Source organism: Macaca mulatta, chromosome 12 (genome assembly GCF_049350105.2).
Source record: "Macaca mulatta isolate MMU2019108-1 chromosome 12, T2T-MMU8v2.0, whole genome shotgun sequence".
Taxonomy (NCBI): domain Eukaryota; kingdom Metazoa; phylum Chordata; class Mammalia; order Primates; family Cercopithecidae; genus Macaca; species Macaca mulatta.
Genome location: NC_133417.1, coordinates 16,461,729 through 16,476,537, shown reverse-complemented (window position 1 = coordinate 16,476,537; position 14,809 = coordinate 16,461,729). Strand labels below are relative to the sequence as shown.

General features: G+C 51.4%; 1 protein-coding gene across 2 annotated transcripts in view; it reads left to right on the top strand.

Annotated features, from left to right (window-relative positions):
- The window catches only part of GLI2 (GLI family zinc finger 2), a 261,956-nt gene extending 256,383 nt beyond the window's left edge, over positions 1-5,573 (top strand). For both annotated transcript variants that reach the window (XM_015109910.3, XM_077956852.1), the window contains one exon: positions 1,314-5,573. In XM_015109910.3, the coding sequence (XP_014965396.3) occupies positions 1,314-3,781 (2,468 nt within the window). In that variant the 3' untranslated portion in view covers positions 3,782-5,573. The remainder of the gene's footprint in view (positions 1-1,313) is intronic.
- Positions 5,574-14,809: the final 9,236 nt, after the last annotated feature.

The window sequence follows — 14,809 nt, the reverse complement described above, 5'->3', positions numbered from 1 at the left end:
CGTCCTCACCCAGTCATTCATTCACTGACTGGGCACTTGCTGTGGGCACCATAGCAATGGCCCTAGGCAGGAGAGCCATTTAATTCCAGTCCCAAATAAGTGTATGGTTAGAAGGCTGTGCCACCAGACTCACACTCTACTGCAGAACGAGCCAGGTCCCACCAAAGCCAGAGCTTAAGGTAGAGCTGTGCAGAGGAAGGAGAAAGCACATTGAGCTGGTGATGAGCCGGGAGGACTTCATGGAGGAGGTGGCGCTGTGCTCAGCCTCAAGAGGTGTTGGCCAGGCTCTGAGATGGAAGGCGTCTTTAGCGAGCATGTCTTAGGTACTGCCTCTGTCCCAGGATTGTGCCGGGCTGCCCACTGTGGTCGACACTGATGTACCACCTGCTCTCACTTGAAGGGAGGATTTGTCGTCCCAACTTGTGGGGACTCTCGGTAAATGGCCTTGAACTCTCAGCCCCCTACAGGGATCTCCTGGGTTGCAGACAGATGCCCCACCCAAGGTCACCCCTTCCCATCAGGCCCACATGCAGTGACTGGTCTCTACAGAAGTGCAAAGGCCCAGCCATCAAGATGAGACTCAGAGAGGTGCCCAACTTAGGGCAGCACTGAAGAGCCATTGGAGGTCCTGGGCTCCCTGTGAGATCCTCCTGGGCTCACTTCTCCTCTGCCCACTCTTGCAGCCTGTCTTTCCTTCCATGGGTATGGACCTCAGGGTACTCCCTGTAATAGCCTGCTCCTTAAACTCCATCTCAGGAGAGCCCAGGTGGCAACATCTCCACGGACTGTAAGGGTACAGTGCCAGGAGACCAACCTGCGCCTTCCTGAGCCGCTCATCCCCTCCTCTGCATAACTCAGTCCTATGGAGAGACAGATTTATCTACAGCTGGAGAAACTGAGGGCCAGAGAAAGGAGAATTCAAGGCCAGACAGATAATGGTAAAGTTAAGATAGGGACTTAGGCCTCCTGGCTTCCCCTTGCCTACCCTTTCAATAAGTGCCACCATTTGTTTACATATTGCTTTTTCCTTCTCCTGCTTAATTGAAAAACCATCTGCTCACTGGGCATGGTGGCACACGTGTGCCTTAGCTACTCCAGAGTCTGAGGAGGGAGGATCCCTTGAGCCCAGGAGTTCAAGGCCAGCCTGGGAAACCCTGTCTCTAAAAAGAGAAAGAGCGAAAACATGCATCTCCTGAGTGTACTGTGTTCCAGGCCCTCTTCTCGGGCTCCAGGCCCAGTGCGATGACTGAGCATGGTCAAAGCAGGCAGCTACCCACCCTTGTCCCGGTGCTGACTCCTCTGCTTTCCCGCAGGCTCCATCCTGGAAAACTTCAGCGGCAGTGGGGGCGGTGGGCCCGCGGGGCTGCTGCCCAACCCTCGGCTGTCGGAGCTGTCCTCCGGCGAGGTGACCATGCTGAGCCAGCTGCAGGAGCGCCGCGACAGCTCCACCAGCACCGTCAGCTCCGCCTACACCGTGAGCCGCCGCTCCTCCGGCATCTCCCCCTACTTCTCCAGCCGCCGCTCCAGCGAGGCCTCGCCCCTGGGCGCTGGCCGCCCGCACAACGCCAGCTCCGCGGACTCCTACGACCCCATCTCCACGGACGCGTCGCGGCGCTCGAGCGAGGCCAGCCAGTGCAGCGGCGGCTCTGGGCTGCTCAACCTCACGCCCGCGCAGCAGTACAGCCTGCGGGCCAAGTACGCTGCGGCCACGGGCGGCCCCCCGCCCACCCCGCTACCAGGCCTGGAGCGCATGAGCCTGCGGACCAGGCTAGCGCTGCTGGACGCGCCCGAGCGCGCGCTGCCCGCCGGCTGCCCACGCCCGCTGGTGCCGCGGCGTGGCAGCGACGGGCCGACCTATGGCCACGGCCACGTGGGGGCTGCGCCCGCCTTCCCGCACGAGGCTCCAGGCGGCGGAGCCAGACGGGCCAGCGACCCTGTGCGGCGGCCCGATGCCCTGGCCCTACCGCGGGTGCAGCGCTTCCACAGTGCCCACAACGTGAACCCCGGCCCACTGCCGCCGTGTGCCGACAGACGAGGCCTCCGCCTGCAGAGCCACCCGAGCACTGACGGCGGCCTGGCCCGTGGCGCCTACTCGCCCCGGCCGCCTAGCATCAGCGAGAACGTGGCGATGGAGGCCGTGGCGGCAGGGGCCGACGGCCCGGGGCCCGAGGCTGACCTGGGGCTGCCAGAGGACGACCTGGTGCTGCCCGACGACGTGGTGCAGTACATCAAGGCGCACGCCAGTGGCACTCTGGACGAGGGCGCCGGGCAGGTATATCCCATGGAAAGCACTGGCTTCTCTGACAACCCTAAACTGCCCAGCCCGGGGCTGCACGGCCAGCGCAGGTTGGTGGCTGCAGACTCCAACGTGGGCCCCTCCGCGCCTGTGTTGGGAGAATGCCAGTTAGGCTTTGGGGCGCCCTCCAGCCTGAACAAAAATAACATGCCTGTGCAGTGGAACGAGGTGAGCTCCGGCACCATGGATGCCCTGGCCAGCCAGGTGAAGCCTCCACCGTTTCCTCAGGGCAACCTGGCGCTGGTGCAGCAGAAGCCTGCCTTTGGCCAGTACCCAGGCTACAGTCCACAAGGCCTACAGGCGAGCCCTGGGGGTCTGGACAGCACACAGCCACACCTTCAGCCGCGCAGCGGAGCCCCCTCCCAGGGCATCCCCAGGGTAAACTACATGCAGCAGCCGCGGCAGCCAGTGGCCGGCAGCCAGTGTCCTGGCATGACCACCGCTATGAGCCCCCATGCCTGCTATGGCCAAGCCCACCCCCAGCTGAGCCCCAGCACCGTCAGTGGGGCCTTCAGCCAGTTCCCCCAATCCTGCAGCAACATGCCAGCCAAGCCAGGGCATCTGGGGCACCCTCAGCAGACAGAAGTTGCACCTGACCCTACCATGATGGGCAATCGCCACAGGGAACTTGGGGTCCCCAATTCAGCCCTGGCTGGAGTGCCACCACCTCACCCAGTCCAGAGCTACCCACAGCAGAGCCATCACCTGGCAGCCCCCATGAGCCAGGAGAGCTACCACCAGGTCCCCAGCCTTCTGCCTGCCCGCCAGCCTGGCTTCATGGAACCCCAACCAGGCCCGATGGGGGTGGCTACAGCAGGCTTTGGTCTAGTGCAGCCCCGGCCTCCTCTCGAGCCCAGCCCTGCTGGCCGCCATCGTGGGGTACGTGCTGCGCAGCAGCAGCTGGCCTATGCCAGGGCCACAGGCCATGCCATGGCTGCCATGCCATCCAGTCAGGAGACAGCAGAAGTTGTGCCCAAGGGAGCGATGGGCACCTTGGGGTCGATGCCTCCCCAGCCGCCTCCGCAGGACACAGGTGGGGCCCCGGCCCACAACATGCTCTACTACTACGGCCAGATCCACATGTACGAACAGGATGGAGGCCTGGAGAACCTCGGGGGCTGCCAGGTCATGCGGTCCCAGCCACCACAGCCACAGGCCTGTCCGGACAGCATCCAGCCCCAGCCCTTGCCCTCACCAGGGGTCAACCAGGTGTCCAGCACTGTAGACTCCCAGCTCCTGGAGGCCCCCCAAATTGACTTTGATGCCATCATGGATGATGGCGATCACTCAAGTTTGTTCTCGGGTGCTCTGAGCCCCAGCCTCCTCCACAGCCTCTCCCAGAACTCCTCCCGCCTCACCACCCCCCGAAACTCCCTGACCCTGCCCTCCATCCCCGCAGGCATCAGCAACATGGCTGTTGGAGACATGAGCTCCATGCTCACCAGCCTTGCCGAGGAGAGCAAGTTCCTGAACATGATGACCTAGAGCCCCAAGCGCCTGGCGCTGAGTGCGCCCAGAGGGGTCATCGCTGCCCAGAGCCTGGGGGTTCCAGCTGTTTTGTCTTTTTCCAAAAAAGTGTTAAATAGGCTTGAGGGGTTGTTGCGCAATGGCCGCTTCAGATGACAGATGTTGTAAGAGAAGGTTTATGGGCATCCTCTCTGGTCTTTTGGATTATTCCTCAGAACAATGAAAAAAGTCCATAGGACAGGAAGGAATGCAAAACTCATTCACACAGTGCTTTCCAGCCTTTGGTGCTTACAGGACCAGTCTGTTCTGGCTTCTTCAGGGCTGACATTCGGCTAACGCGGGATTACTTTGGCCAAAGCCTTTCCAAGGATATGCAGAAAGATGGTAGGGAGCGTTTGGGTTTGAATCTGAACGCCATACTGGGTACTCTGCTCCGGAAAGATGAGCTGCTGCTTCTGCTACTTGGAAGGAAAAGGAATTCCTGATCCACCTGAATTCCTCTATGATCCTAACTCTTGGGGTCTGTAACGTCCCTTGTCATAGAGGAAAAACACAGATTATACCTGGAGGATTCAGAAGCACATTCTGATTCCAGGTTTGGTAGAGCTGGCTCTTCTACCCCATAAAGCCGAGCCTGGGACTGGCAGCCCATCCAAGTGTATGTGAATGAATAAAGTATGTAAGTATCACCAGAAAAAGGAAAGAAAAAAATGTACTCCTCGGGACAAGCCCAGAAGCTGCCCTGGCCTCTTCAGACCGTGTTTACAGTGTTTGCATGTAGAATGTAGCCCTTACTGAAAAGAAGACTTGTTTCTAAATACCTCGGGGCTGCTGGAGCCACTGTGGGTTAGGGATAGACTGAGGCCTCGAGAAGTGAGCGTGCACTGGGGACCCAGCCTCAGGCCACCCTGGGGATCTCCCAGTAGGAAGAGGAAGTTGCATGTTTACCCAGTCCTGTTTCTCCAATGCAGTGTCCACCCACTTTACCACGAAAAACTCCAGGGCCTGACGGCAGCGCAGGCTCCCCCAGCACTCACCAGCAGCCCAGTGTTCTCCGCCAAGCCACAGTGTGCATGCCTGGTATCCTCCGGATTCCCTTCCTTCTGCCCACCAAGTCACTGGGCAGAGAATGATGACGTGTGTGGTAGTGTGACTGGGGGTAGAAAGGGGAAGGGGTTGATCCTCAGGACTCTGAGGGAGCGTCATTGAATTTCCCTGTTCAGTGTGACCAAGACCCACCTGGAAATGGCTTCAGGAGACTTCATTCCTGAACACACTGTAGGGTGAATTGGTGCATCTTCCCCACCACACACACACACACACACACACACACACACACACACACACACACATACACACACACCCCAAACCTTTTCATGGGGAATGTGTGGCAACCTTGCCAAACAGCACCACTCAGAGTGTGACTCTGACTGTGACCTTGGCCTCCATGAGGAACCTCTTAGGACAGTTTGAGGACAAGGCCAACATCATTATCTGGGCCCCCTGCGTCCCAGCACATCAAACTCTGTCGGGAGACAAGGCCAAGTGCAAGTGAAAGCCAGGGAACATTGCTAAGGGTCTGTGGCTCTGCGGTGTGGTCATGACCTTCCTGAGATAGGATTTCCCTTGCCAGTCCCAACCTGTATCTATTCAGTACGGAAGATATCCCTGGATATACTGCAGGTGAGTCGTCCAGCCAAATTTATATCTCCAAAACATTTTTAGCTTTTTCTACATGCTATGAATTGAGATGACATGTTCAACTTGTAAATAAGTCTTTTTGTACATTAAAAAAGTAATTTTTTCATAATCTATCTTGTCTATCTGCTTTTCCCTTGACAGTAGTTAATGAGAACCTGGGCAGTAAATTTGGTGCATTCGAGCAGAAATTAGGCTGTATTTTTTCTTAACAGTGTCAAAATTGACTATCCCGCCTTTGCCAAGAAATGTTTAATGCTGAGGCATTTACTGGCTGTTTGTTTGTTGTCTCCTTGGGGCTGGGCAGGGTTTGACATTTCACAGTGAATATCTGACTGCTGCCCTGGTGAGCTGCTCTGAACATCTATATGCATTGCAGACCAGGGTGTAGACCCAGACACTCCTGGGGTCAGACCCCTCCCTTTGGTGGGCACTCGGATGGAGCACATTTCATCAGGGTGGGGTGGGGTGAGATGGGCAAACCCCCAAGGCTCTGGTGCAGGTAGAATGAGTCAGGGCAGGCAGGTGGCACCTCCAGGATGCCCATCAGTTGGCCTTGGCAAAGGGGCCCATGGGGAGCAACCATGAGCAGGGGCTCTGAGCTCTAGGGGACTGCCCAGCAGGTGGACAGGGAGAGCCTGGGTCCAGCGGGCAGGCTAGTCAGCTGGTGGCCCCTGCAGTAAACCTCAGGGAGCCCTTGAATGAGTCATGAGGCCCCATCTAGGGGTAGGGCCAGAGACAGGGAGCAGGGAGCAGAGCCCCAGGACTGAATTAGAGGGGTAAGAGGGCACCTTCTAAGGACCAGGCATGCCGGGCCTCTGAACACCCAGCCCAGACCCCTTTATCCTCTCCTCTCCAGGAGAGAAGGCTTAGCACGCACGTTGGGCAGTGTGGACACCAAAGCCACATGGGACATCATCTTTGCCTGGAAGGCACGAGACACATGGACTGGGGAAGGGTTTTGTGGTCAGACACTTGCAGGAAACCCCCAAGGAGAAGAGAATTGAGCAGGTTTCCTTTCCACAAGCATCCCACAGCCTCCACTGTGCATCAGGGAGCCGCCACTTCTCTGGCCAACATTTCCTAGAGGAAAGGCCCCGCTCCTCCCCAAGGAGCAGTGTCGCTCAGCGAGCTCCCAGGGAGGAAGTGAGCGTGCACAGCTCTGCCCTTCCCTCCTCTTCTTTCCAAAGCCCACTTTTGGGGCTCACACTTTTCTCTGCTTCACCACTTGTTGAGCCTCTGGAAACAGCTCTGCCCTACTTTGTGGCGAGGGTGAGGCCTCATGTTATTCAGTGCCACCTGAGGTTGGATGAGCCATAGTATTAACAGCCCACTGTGGTCATTCAGACGAGCCATCTCCTCTGGGTCAGGTAACGACGTCCACAGTCGCGCTGTGTAACAACATCGGTGAAACCTCAGCACTGTATAACAATAAGCATGTAGTTAGCTCATGAACCCGAAGGTCTGAAGGTTGGCTGCCCCGGGCCGGGCTTGGCTGGGCTGTCTCCATCTGTGACTCAGCTGGGGTCAGCTAGTCTAGGTGGCTTGGCCTTGCCCAGTGTGACTTGCATCTTCCTCCCAGGACCAAGACACTAGCAATGACAGAAGCACAGGAGGGCAAGCCAGCGGCTGTAGGTCCCCAAAGCAAGTCACGTGGCCAGAGCCATCACCTGTGCAGTGGGGAAGGGTCCTCCTGTGGAAGTGAGCGGAAAATAGCAAATATTTCCCAACAGGAATCCAGTCTACCACAGCCTGCCTTCCTAGAGACAGTGATTCATGTTCCACATGCAGAAAATACCCAATCAACACCCCCAGGAAAAAAAAAAACTCTCCGGTCAGACTTAGACTTCAGGCTTAAAGCCCAGGATCTTGTGGTCTATGTCTGGGTGTGGTTCTTCTTACCAGCTAAAAAGACAAGTTTTCTGCCCCTCACATCCTGCACATACACCCAACATACAGTGGTAGACCAGGGCTAGAATAACACCAATGAACACTCCCATCTAGAAAGGGAGATAGAGGCACACAGCAGTCCCTGGTTCAGGCATCTGAAATCCTGCTGGACGAATGCTGCAACGCCCCTGCTCTGGGGGTGGGATGCTCCCTGAGTGGCTCCCAGGCCATCGTGATCCATAGTTCTACCTTCCTCTGCTGGGGCCTTCCTTTTCCATCATCCTTTCAACTTCTGATGAGGATGTTGGAAAATAGTCCCTTTGGCAGTGGAGTAACTTTCAGCGTCTTCCTGCCTGTAGGAAGTTGGGAGCCTAAGGTTCTTTAGGTTCAAACCTTCTCAGTTTTCTTTGAGTCCTGGGCCTTGCCTTTGCCCAGGGCGATCTCTCAGGCATCTCACTAGTTTTCTATGTATTTGACTCCAGCCCACTGTGTGTCAGAAGCCACACCCAAATTCCTTTAGCAATATGCCTCCCTGCATTTGACAACGTGTACCCCCACATCAGGCTGTTGTGGGCCGCACCCTGATAGTCTGCAGACACCCTGTTGTTGTTGAAAGGATATGCTTGGTGCCACCTTATTCCTTGCAAGGACCTGATGACAAAGGGCATTACCATTAAGGGCACATCCCTGATGTCATCTCAAATCTGAGACATGCTTCACCAACATAGCCCTAGATCTGGTCTTTGCCTCCCAGGCCAGATATGAGGTTGGTGCAAAAATAATTACTTTTATGCGGCAATTATTATGCACCAAACTAATATTAATTTGAGGACCTTTTACTGGCTGGAGAGCCTGGAGATGGGAAGTGATTTTGTTTTCTAAATTCTGCTTGTACACTGGCCAGTTCCTTTCTGAACTCGTCTTTTACTTGTAGAACCTTATCATTTGCAGCTCAAAGAAGGCCATGTTTACAATATTCTCCCTGGAAACCATCCTGCCCAACTCCACTAACTCATAAGTACATTTTCTCCCTCCCAAAGTATCATAGGCAATAATTTTACCAGATGTTTCTCCACCACATAACAGGTCACCATTTTTCTTGCCATTTTTCCCAACCGCCTCTGTATTTCCTCACTGCCCAGTTCCAAACCTCTGCTACGTATTTTAGGAGCAGCAGCCTCCGATTCTAGGTACCGATTTCAGAATAAGTTAACTGCAGTCCAGTAGTGCTGTCTAATAAAAATGCTTACAGGCCGGATGCAGTGGTTCATGTCTGTAATCCCAGCACTTTGGGAGGCTGAGGCAGGCGAATCAGAAGGTAAAGAGTTCGAGAGCAGCCTGGCAAATGTGGTGAAACCCCGTCTTTACTAAAAATACAAAAATTAGCTGGGCGTAGTGGCGTGCGCCTGTAGTCCCAGCTACTCAGGAGGCTGAGAAAGAAGAATCGCTTGAACTCGGGAGGTGAAGGATGCAGTGAGCCAAGAGCGTGCCAGTGCACTGCAGCCTGGGCGACAAAGCAAGACTTCAAAAACAAAACAAAATAAAAAAATGCTTACAACAGGAGGCATCTGTTTAGTTCCTAAGTCTGGGCGTCAGCTGAGGTGGACTTAGCAAGGCTGGGCTTGCTGGAGCAGTTCAGCTGTGCTGCTGTGCCACTCCTCCCCCGGGACCAGAGGATTGCTCGGACATCTATCAGTGACAGCAGAAGGACAAACAGGCAAGAGATAACACAGGAGGTCTCTTTGGGCCTAGGCTAGGAACAGGAAGCAAGGCATATGGCTAAGTCCCAGGTCGGTGGAGCTAAGCAGCTCACTTCTATACAATGAGGGGAGACAGGTATCTGAGCAACAATCCAGACCAGGCATAGTGGCCCAGGCCTGTAATCCCAGCACTTTGGGAGGCCAAAGGATTGCTTGAGCTCAAGAGTTCAAGACCAGCCTGGGCAAAATGGTGAAACCCTGTCTTTACAAAAAGAAAACAGCTGGGCATGGTGGCATGCACCTGCAGTCCCAGCTACTCAGGAGGCTGAGGTAGGAGCATCACCTGAGCCCAAGGAGGTGGAGGCTACAGTGAGCTGTGATGGCACGACTGCACTCTAACCTGGGCAACAGGGTGAGACCCTGTCTCAAAACAAACAAACAAACAAAATCCAACCTACCACATCCTCAATCCAACTTTTATAACAGTAAGACCAACATTGCACCCTCCATCTGTCTGCTGAGTCTGTATTTTAGATGGTTCTAAACCCAGAAGAAGTTAGCCCGGTGTAGTGGTATGTGCCTGTAGTCCCAGCTACTGGGGAGGCTGAGGCGGGAGGATTGCTTGAGCCCAGGAGTTCACGGCTGCAGTGATTGGGCCACTGTCCTCCAGCCTGGGCAGCAGAGTAAGACCCCAGTTCTATAAAATAAAAAATAAATACACCCAGAAAAGGATAACAGTAAGGGGGTTCTTTTTTCTTCTTCTTTCTTCTGTCTTCTTCTTTCTCCTTCTCCTTCTTCTTTTTTATTTTTCCCCTTCCTCTTATCCTCCTTCTCCTTCCCCTCCTCCTCCTTCCCCTCCTCCTTCTTCTCCTTCTCCTCCTCCTTCTCCTTCTTCTGCTTCTTCTTATTCTCTTCTTGTTGTTGTTCTTATTTCTCTCTCTCTCTTTCTCATAGGAGGGAGTGATCAACTAACGGGGAAGGGATGAAAGATCAGAGTGATTTGAATAAGAAAAAATATCTGGTTGGGAGGAGGGAGGGGATCAGGAAAAATAACTGAAGGGTACTAGGCTTAATTGGGTGATTAAATAATCTGTACAACAACCCCCCATGACACAAGTTTACCTATATAACAAACCTACACTTGTACCCTTGAACTTAAAAGTCAAAAAAAGAAAAAGGATCTGATTTAGGTTTTGAAAGATTAATAGGAGTTCATCTGAGGGAACTGGAGATTTCTCATCAGAAACCATGAAAGCCACGAGTAAGTGAAATATTTTTAAAGTGTTGAAAGAAAAGAACTGTCAACCCAGAACTTGTTATTCATGAAAATATCCTTGGTAAAGTAGACACTGTGAGATAAATGGACATTCTCTGATAAAGGAAAATTATGAGGGCTCATTGCCCATAGACCTGCCCTAAAAGGCAGAGGGAAGGGATCCCAGAAGGAAACATGGAGCATCAGGACTGGAGGAAGAGCAGCAGAAGTGGTAAGTGTTTGCATGAATACAGTAGACTACTCCTACCTCTTGGGTTCTTTAAAATATGTTCAACAGTTAAGAGGAAAAAAGTACAACACTGTTTGATGGAGTTTTCCATGCATGTAGGTGTCATAAAGACAAGTATTACATAAGTGGAGAGGGTTAAAGACCTGTATGGGGTTCTAGAACTACATTCCACTTGAAGTGGGAAAGTATTCATCTGCAGACTGTGCAAAGTTATATATATTCTAATCCCTAGTGCAATCAGAAAAAGACCAAACAAACTATACAAAAGGATGTAGGCAAAACCACAATAGAGACATTGAAATGGGATACTAAAAACATGTTCAAATAACCCAAAAGAGGGCAAAAAAGGGTAACAGGAATAATAACAACAAAAAGAAGCAACAGAGAAAACAAAGAATGAAATGGTTGACCTAAATCCAAACATATCAATAATTACATAAGATGAAAACGGCCTAAAAGCCTCAATTAAAAGACACAATAAAGCACTCACACAACCTGCTTTTAAGATGTACTGTAAAACTGCCGTCATCAAGACAGGGTGGTATTGATGATGGGAAGACGTAGCTCAATGGTACAGAGCAGAGCAGGGTCATGCACTGTAGCCCAAAGGCAAAATCCGGCTGATATGGTTTGGCTGTGTCCCCACCCAAATCTCATCTTGAACTGCAGTTCCCATAATCCCCACATGTTGTGGTAGGGATCCAGTGGTTCCCACAGAGCTAATATAAAATATAAAACCGAAACATTTTATGGTAATTGAATCATAGGAATGGTTATCCCCATGCTGTTCCCATGATAGTGAGTGAGTTCTCACAAGATCTGATGGCTTTGTAAGGGACTTTTCCCCCTTTGCTCGGCACTCTCTCCTGCCGCCTTGTGAAGAAGGAAGTGCCTGCTTCCCCTTCCACCATGAGTGTAAGTTTCCTGAGGCATCCCCAGCCATGCAGAACTGTGTGTCAATTAAACCTCTTTCCTATATAAATTACCCAGTCTAGGGTATCTCTTCACAGTGGCATAGGAATAGACTAATACACACTGGCCATGGTCTCTTTTTGTATGACCAATGAGCTAAGAATGGTTTTTACATTTTTAAAGGGTTTTTTAAAATAATAAAAGCATATGAAGCAGGGATCATATGGCCCACAAAGCCTAAAACATTTACTATTTTCCCTTCACAGAAAACATTTGCCAATCCCTGGAATAGAGAATCCAGAAATAGACCCACAAAAACATGACAATGGATTTTGAACAAAGGTGCCAAGGCAATTCAATAGGAAAAGGATAGTCTTAAAAACATATGATGTTGAAACAACTGGATATCCATAGGCATAGGCAGAAAAAAAATGAACCTTGACCTAAACCTCATACCTCACAAAAATTGCCTCAAAATAAACCATACAGCTAATATAAAATATAAAACCATCACATTTTTTAGAAGCAACCATAGCAGAAAAAATCTTTATGCCCTGAGGTTAGACAAAAAGTTCTTATACATGACACCAAAAAACATGATCCATAAAAGAAAAATTTGGGAAATTGGACACTTCATAACATTTTAAAATGCTCTCTGAATGAGACAAGAGAATGAAAACACAAGCTACAGACTGGGAGAAAATGTTTCATGACATATCCAGTGAAGGACTTGTATCCAGACTATATAAAGAACTCTCACAATCAACAGTAAGAACACAAATAAACCAGCTTAAAAATGGGCAAAAGATGTGAACAGATGCTTCATAAAGAGGATATATGGAGACACATGAGCACAGGAAAGGCTGCTCACCATCAATAGCCACTAGGGCAATATGAATTTAAGCACAATTAGATCCAGCCACCAGGCATCTGCGTGGCAGCAACTCTTCCCTACACTGGGAAGATGAATCTTCACTTCCTTACAGAGCTCCAGGCCTGGGCTATGGGAAGTGACAAGGGGCCTTGAACCCCACTGTGCTCATCTGTGAGATAGGTTTGATAAATTGCCCATCCCAAAAACCCTTTCAAGGGTGAAATGAGACCAAATATGTAATATTCCTCAGTCTTAGTGGGTATTCAACAAGCTTCCCCTCTTTCCTGTGCCAAGAGACATCATCATCACAGAAATACTCCTTTGGCTAATAGATTTGGAACAGAAATACTCCTGGAAAAGATTACCCTCAGTCCCACCATTGCAAGAACTCATTTCCTCAGTAACTTCATTCCTAAAAATTGTTCTGAAGGTATTTTTGAGGCCCAGTAACTTTGCAACATGTCAACTTGGCTGGGCTGAACCGTGCTTCTCAGAATTCCTGCTCCTGGGTATTTCTGTTAGGTTGGGTTACAAGAGAGATTCTTGTGGGAGACTTGGGGGGTGGGGGCAGAGGGATGCAGCAGGCATTTCACAGCCCATTTGTGTAGTCGATTACCCGCGGGCTCTGCCCATCTTTGTGGGGAAGCCATCTGGGCCTCCACCCCTGGCTCCTCCTTCAGCTGCCCCACCTCCAGGCCAGGTGTGTATGTTTAGTGCCATGGTGGGGGCCCTGCCTTCAGAAAGACATTCATACCACCAAGGCCAGAAGCAACAAGCACTGACAGCTCTCAGTCTGTCCTTGTGGGCTCCAGCTTGTCCTTGCTCCCCCAGTCTACAGGTATCTTCCCTTTCCAACCATCTGCCTGTGGGCTTCGAGTTCCAGCATCAGACACAGCAAAAAGGCCTTACAGAGACTGCTTGACCGGCCCACATGATTGTGAAAGGCCAGGTCCTTGTAGCAGATCCATTTCTATATCTATCTATCTATCTATCTATCTATCTATCTATCTATCTATCCACCTATCTATCTACCTATTATCTAGCTAGCTAGTATGATCTCTCTATCATCTATCATCTATCTATCCACTCACCTATCTATCTACCTATGACCTAGCTAGCTAGTATGATCTCTGTCCATCTATCTATCTATCCATCCATCCATCTAGCATGATTTCTCTGTCTGTCATCTATCCATCCATCCATCCATCCACCCACCCACCCATTCATCGCGTGGTCCTGTGTCCCTGCTTAAGCTGTGGCTGATAACATGACCAGGGAAGGAAGGCAGCTCTGAAGGTATGGCAAGGCTGTCAAGGGCCAGCCTGGTGACCTGCCGCAGCTACTGTGGACAGGGAGCTACCCTAAGTGTTTGCTCTGTCCCAAGCACTATGCCATACACATTACTTCTCTTGGGCAGGTTATATTGCTGCAATAATGTTGGAGCCAAACCATCCCAAAACTCATAGGCTTAAAGCAATGATCATTTGTTCTCACTGCTCCACAGGTTTCCCAAGAATGGGCTGGCCTATGCCACCTCTGGGCTCAGGGGCCCAGCTCCACATTTTAGAGTCCAGACTGAAGGGTCAGCAGTGACCCCAGGGAGAGTCTCCTCATGGGGATGGCAGAAGTTTAAGAGGACACAAGAATTTTCCAGGCTCCCTGAGGCCTAGGTTCAGAACTGGTCCACTGCCACTTCCATCCCTTTCTCTTGGCCAAAGCAAGTGACATGGCCAGACCCAAAGTCACAGAGGCAAGGAATTTCATCCCACCCTTCAGGAGGCAAGGCCAGGGCATGGACTCCAGGCAAGGTGATGAACTGGGACCAGTGATTGTGTCTACCACTCACAGTGTTTACTCTGTGGCAGGCACTGTGATAGACAGTTTACATTAATGGAGTTCTGTAATCCTCACAACAACCCTACACCATAGGTAGGAACTATATTACCTCTAGTTAGGTTAACTTGTCCAAGATTACTTTGCCACTGAGTGGCTGATGGGGATTTAGACTCAGGCAGTCTAACCCCCATGCCCTCACCTCAGTGTGATGGCAGATTGGTGAGCAAAACGAGGCTTGTTGACAGTGGGGGAAAGTGGCATTAAGCAAATACAGGAGAACTGCAGCTCTCAGCGCCATGAAGGCTCATGGTACTATAAGACAACATAATAGGCAGATTTGATCGAGTCAGGAAGTTTGGAGAAGACACCTGAGAAAATGGTGTCCGAGCCTCGGTCTGAGAGATGGCCATACAAAAAGGACAAGGAGAGGTATTCCAGGAAAAGGGAAGAGCATGTGTAACGGCCCTGAGGGAGGAGTGGGGACCATGGTACCAGTGAGTAAGTAAAGAAAGCAGGCATGGCTGGCAGAGGGTAAGGGGCTGAAGGAGTGGGAATGAAGGCCAGTAGTGCAAAGTCTTGTAGGCTAGGGTAAGCTTAAGCTTTCTCCTAAGAGCATCAGAAAGCATTAGAG